The sequence below is a fragment of the Malania oleifera genome, chromosome 5 (assembly GCF_029873635.1).
Source record: "Malania oleifera isolate guangnan ecotype guangnan chromosome 5, ASM2987363v1, whole genome shotgun sequence".
Lineage (NCBI taxonomy): Eukaryota > Viridiplantae > Streptophyta > Magnoliopsida > Santalales > Ximeniaceae > Malania > Malania oleifera.
In genome coordinates, this window is record NC_080421.1 from 53,489,949 (window position 1) to 53,496,278 (window position 6,330).

A 6,330-nucleotide genomic window follows, 5' to 3' on the forward strand; every position below is an offset into this window, starting at 1 on the left:
CAGCGTAATAGAATAGAAGAAGAAGAAGAAGAAGAAGAAGAAGAAGAAAAGGGAGGACAAAGCAGGGGGAAGAGAGAGAGAGATTCTTATTCACATATGATAACCAACTGCCTAATACACAACAAAGAAGGTACTTCTACCTCCACATTACAAGTAAAAACATATAATTATAAAATAAGTCCAAAATACTTAAAATTCACAAATAATCCTAACTTAACTTAACTTTGAAAATATCTAGATTTACTAATTTAAAAAAATTTCTAATTTCTAAATCTTAAAATAAAATATGATCGCCTAGAATTATACACAAGTGATCCTCCATCAATAACCCTCTTCTGTTGTGCCGAGTGCTCTTCTAATGGGGGCAAGCATTTTAGCTGTGTTTAGGTCCTGTGATCATATCTTTAACTACGCATCCTACCCCACCAAAACCCAATATAGCACTGGTTCAAAACTCTATACATTCTACAAATATACCATATACACTATTATATATTACCCCCAAACTAATCTTCTTATGCTCGTGAATTTCAACATTATGTGTCTAATTAACTAGCAGCCAAGTACTCAAAAAGGCAAATTTCAAAGACAAAGCAGCAGGCATAACACATTGATAATTTAATCTAGCTAGCTGATCAATGAAAATTTACGTGTTTCAAGCAATTTGTGTCCCAAACTGGGTATTCTTAGTATCCTGACAGTAAGCATTTATCACCTCACCCAATATACCAAACATACAAATTAGGCAAATTTCAACCAATCTGATCGAGCAAGAGAACTAAGAAGCATTCACCCAAATGAAAGAAATGCTTCAATTTTCAACTTGGAACGTGCAGGCCAATTCCCGGAGAAGAATCCCAATAAAATTAAACTTAAATTATCAGTGCATAAAAGCATATATAGCAGTAGAAATGTAAACCACAAGAGCAGAAGAAACCAGCATAATCAATACCACAACCGCATGAACAGCCGATTTGCTCCCACAAGACAACATCCCCAGCCGAATCTCGATGACATTGATCATGGAAAGCACCAAGAACAAGCACCCCATCACGGATCCGACGGCGGAGCCGAGCATCCCGAACCGCAGGACCCTGATGTTGATGTGGGCGCGGAAGGCTTCGTCGACGTCTTTGCTGTTGAGGAGGTTGATGGCGAGCTTGAGGCCCTGCGCCACCAGGGAGGAGAAGAGGAAGAAGCTGAAGGAGACCACTTCGAAGACCAGAAGCTTCTTGGCCACGCTGACGTCGGCGTCGCAGGCGCTGCGGTTCTCCAGGCTGCGCTGCCCGGGCGTCGTCAGGGATAGTCCCACGAAGATGGCCACCGTGAACAGGGAGTTCACGTTCACGAGGCCGTCCAGGGCGGTGACGTGAACGCTGGTTGTGGTCGCGTCGCCGACGGCGACCACGGTGGTGGTCGTGGTGGTGGAAGACTCGACTGTTCTTCTGGTTTCCTCGTAGTAGTCTTTCGAAGCGTACTGTTCAGATCTGAAATCAAATAAATGAAATTTCCATTAATGGAAGTGGTGGGTTGAATTAACTAGAATAAAATGGGAATGAATATTATTTAATTAAGAAAATAAAAAACTAAAGAGAAATAAGGAATTACTCTTCCATGATTGAAACTAAGAGCTTTCTTTTTCTTCCTTTTCTCTTGCTCCTCCTGCGTGCTGCTATTTATTGGGAGTTATGGAGAGATCACTCTTCCTTCAAAATTTCTTCTCTTCCATTCTGCAATATTTGGTTTATTTCTTAATTAATATGTTTTTTTCTTTTTCGTAAGGGAAAGAGAGATGCCTTGCTTTTTCGATCAGCCTTGCAGGCGTTGGTTCGGTGGAAGGCCTACCACAGGCATACCCTCAGCCCCGTAGGAGGCCTGTCGTCTTCCTTTGAGTTTTTTTCGAATTTAATATTATTTTATTAAATTTTATTTTTAAAAACAGTTCACTTTCAACTTTATTTTCCTGTCTAAAAAAACACCCGTCTTTTTTTTTTTTTTGGTTAACGCTGATGCGACCATCTAAAAAGACGGGTGGACACATCATACGGTTGATGTAATATTAAAAGACGTTATACCAAGTAATATTTTTAATTAAAAAACGTTGAATTAACCATTGTTTTTTACTCCATTAAATTTCATCTTCTTTTTTTCTTTCTGTCTGCAAGTTTGAAGAGAAGAGCAGACAAAAATAAAGGTGTTGCAAGTAGGGTGTACAAAAATTACCAAAAAATTAAAAATCAGATTGAAATCGAACCGAAACCATAAACAGTTCGGTTTTTTGATTTTCAGTTTCGGTTGTAATTTTTAAAAATAAAAATGTTCAGTTTCGGTTTCAGTTTTATGTTGAAACCAAATCCAAAAAAATCGAAAAACCGATTTACATAAGATATATATATATATATATATATATATATAATATGACTAGTAAAAATATAACATGCAATATAGCCATATAGCCACTATAGAAAATTAAAATTCTTAATAAATTTTTAAGAACTTTATGAAAAATAAAGGTTATTTTTGTTAAAAGTGCCCAATAGATTTTATTTTGTTAAAATTATGAGTCCCTATAAAAAATTAAAATGCTTAATAAATTTTTAACAATTTTATAAAAAATAAAGGTTATTTTTTTGTAAAAAAAATCAGTTTAAAATCGAAAAACTGCAACCGAACCGCCACATTTTCGATTTTCAATTAAAGCATAATTTCGGTTCGGTTTCGGTTTCGGTTTCAGTTTGGAAATCCCAAAATCGAAAATTTCAGTTCAATTTTCGGTTCTGGCCAAAACCGAACTGTCTACAATCCTAGTTGCAAGTGACCGTTGTAGTTCAAATTGTAAAATTCGAATGTTCTGCTTATGAAGTAGAAGCGAACGTTAGGGGAGTATTGCATGAGGAATGAAATGAGATATGTTGTCCCACATTCAACATTGTTGAAAACCCTAGCTTCTTGTAATCTGAAAATTGAGTTGAAATTCTGAAAAGTTTTGATTAGTTTGAAGTAGAAATTGGTATTTGTATCTTGAATTGACTTGTATTAAAGTCAATTTGGTGATTTGAAGCAGCATTGTGAAACTCCCCGAATCCAAGTTAGAATATTTTCATGTATAAATAATGAATACATGTTAAATTTTGTTTGTATAAACGATGAATGCATGTTAAATTTTTGAATGCATACGAAATTTTTCGTTGTATGTAAATTTTATTATCCATTTGTATGCATATTGAATTTAGTTTTAATTTTGAAGTAAGAAGGTTTGAATGAAAAGTTTTTATGTGAGTGTTTTTATGTTATTTTTTTATTAGTTATCTTATAAAAATATTGATTAAATAAAAAATTAAATATAATATCATAAAATACTGTGAATTTGTAAATATTTTTCAGATATATTTTGATATCTACTTTTTAAGATCTTAAATACTATTAATTGACATAGAAATTATTCAAACTATAAAATAAAAAAAAATAAAATTGTAAAAAAATAAACTCACTTCATTATAAACTAAATGAAATATATTAAATATGAAGATTTTTGTTGAAATAAAAGTAAAATTATTTTATTTATAAATTTATTTATGCTAAGAAAAATTAATTTTATATACTGCAAATTGCTTTTAGCAAAAAGAAAAAATGAAAAAAAAAATGGTTTTACCCTTGACGCCATGCCAAATGGTGAGAACTAACTACATATATAAGAATGCATTGCGGAAATCGAGTAAAGGATGCACAGTGGAATAATTAAATTTGCAACAAATGATAAAACACAAAGAACACAAATTCATACACAATTAGTAAATCTAAAAACAAGTAAAGAGAACAACACGAGAATTAGACCTGACAAAGCGGATTGGGTCGGTTTATTCGTGACGGATAAGGCGGATTATCGGGTGAAAAAATCATAATCCATATTCGACTCGTTTAAGTGACGGATTAAGCGGTTTCGGGTCGGATAATTCATGGCGGATGGGACAGATAATTCGCCATTCTCAAATATAATTTTATTAATAATTTATTTTTATCAAAATAATTTAAATTGTATACGATAACTTGCAATTAATTTATGTATTAACTTTTTTAGTAACTATATCAATCATTCAATCATTTATACTAATTAACAACTCCTAATTCATGCAATTAAAACTGTAAGCAATAAAACATAATAAATTAATCTCAATCCAACTCAAAATAAAAACTCAAATTGTGTGACTCGTGTGAGTCTAAAATCTAAACATTATAATTGTTCTTACTGCATGTGAGTTTCTTTAAATACAACTATTGTCAAATCGTGTGAATCTCCCAAAATAAAACAATCAACAAACTAAAAAAAAATCTCAATCCATCCTTCAAATAACTTCAAAATCGTTTGAATGCCTTGAATTAATTGAAATGCTTTCATTTGTGACATCAAAGCTTTCATCTTCTTGTCCTCGTGTGCCTATTATGAAAGAATTCAAAATATAATTTAAGTTATGAATCGAAGAACATAAATTGAACTTATTAATTAGCATCTCAAAAGTTACAAGTTATCTAACTAGAAAAAAATTTACAAATAATTTATTCAACACTACAAGTTAAAACAACAAATAAATAATAATTTATTGACTACATAATTTTCAAAGATAAATAGAAGCACTAGCTGCATAGCCTGTGCTAGTGTAGTAATATTCAAATAAAGTCAAACAGAGCAGGATGATACACTAGATGAGGTACGACCTGCTCTTTTAGCTTGAGCAATATCTTCAGCAAGTTCTTCCTTATCTACAAAATCTTCAACTGCATTCAAAATTCAAAAGTCAAAATATAAATAAATAAATAAATATTGCATAATACATAGTAATTATAATAACATAGAAATATAATTAAATAAGCATACCACCTCGACTATACAGCCAATCACGAGTTAAAATGATAGTTTCAGCATTATCAGGCGTAAGAGAACTACGTGACATATTTATCACTTTTCCTCAAATACTTAATGCTGATTCCGATGCAACTGTTGATATTGGAATTGATAAGATATCTCTTGCCATTTGAGAAAGAATCGGATACCTATATTCATGACTCCTCCAAAAGTCCAAAATATCCAATTCTTTATCACAATCTACCATCCTCTCTCTAAAAATCATTTCTAGTTCTGACATTGGAACTTCTTCATCTTCTTTAGTAAAAGCTTTAAAACCCTAAAAACAAGTATATAACAGTAGAAATATAAAAATTCTATAGATGTATAATAAAAGTAAAATAAAATTTGTACTTAAAAAAAGTCTTACTTTTAGTGTCATATCAACTGATGTTGCAATAGGTATCATATGACCACGATCATGACTAACAGTTGCTTCAAAGGAAGACATTTTCTTAGAAGTTGAAGGGGAGTGGTGCTTCACATACTCATCAAAGAGTGAATGCATCTCACGCTAGATGTCGTTTACTCGATCTTTCCAAGACATTGGTTGCACTTCTTTTAAACAAAAAGATACAAATTGTATCTTGAAACGAGGATCCAAAATAACAGCCATTGCCAAAATTTTACTATACCAGTATTTGTCAAATTTCCCTTGCATTTGAGTGGCCACATTCCTTAAAAAGACATCATCACCCAATGCCGCATTAAGTAAAGTTACTTGTACCTTCCATACTCCTTGAAAGTATAAATTTGTAGTTGGATAAGATGTCCCAGAAAAAAAGATTTGTCAAGTCATAAAAAACCTTCAAGAGACTAGCAATTTTCTCAATTTCCTTCCATTCATCATCATTTGGGCAAAACTTAAAATTCTCCTCACTAAACCTGAATTGGCAAATAGCATCTCTATAGTATAAAGCACTTTCAAGCATCATATAAGTAGAATTCCACCTAGTAGGACAATCTTGGCGAAATCCTCTCACACGTGGCACTCTCACCTTCAAAATAACATACGTGAATTCATACACAATTAGTAAATTTGAAAACAAGTAAAGAGAACACGAGAATATACGTGGTTCGACAATGGCTACATCCACGGAAGCAATCCGGCTAATATTTCACTATGAAATTGAAAGTTTCACAATACAAAGATACAATGATCTCTCTCTTGTCAAAATATGCCCAGAAAGACCTATTTAACAATCCCTCGTGTAGAGACCCGAATAATAATAATAATAATAATAATAATAATAAGGAAAAAGGAAAATTTAGTTTCGTACAGGACCAAACCGTCGACGGTTTTAGGGGCCCAGATGTTGACTTTTTGAGTCTAATCTCTGTTTTGATACTAATAAAACACTTGGTACTTATGTGTGTATTCAGTTTGTAAACAGATCTAGAATTCAGCACACACATGAGGTATAGGAGAC

The 6,330-nt window shown here is 32.5% G+C and overlaps 1 protein-coding gene across 1 annotated transcript; it reads right to left on the reverse strand.

The window, feature by feature from the left end:
• Window positions 1-788: 788 nt before the first annotated feature.
• Window positions 789-1,898, reverse strand: LOC131155597 (uncharacterized). Its single transcript, XM_058108839.1, has 2 exons — window positions 1,609-1,898; window positions 789-1,487 (listed from the first exon to the last, which is right to left on the reverse strand). Exons 1-2 carry the CDS (start codon window positions 1,614-1,616, stop codon window positions 881-883), a joined length of 615 nt encoding a protein of 204 aa, XP_057964822.1. The 5' UTR covers window positions 1,617-1,898; the 3' UTR covers window positions 789-880.
• Window positions 1,899-6,330: the final 4,432 nt, after the last annotated feature.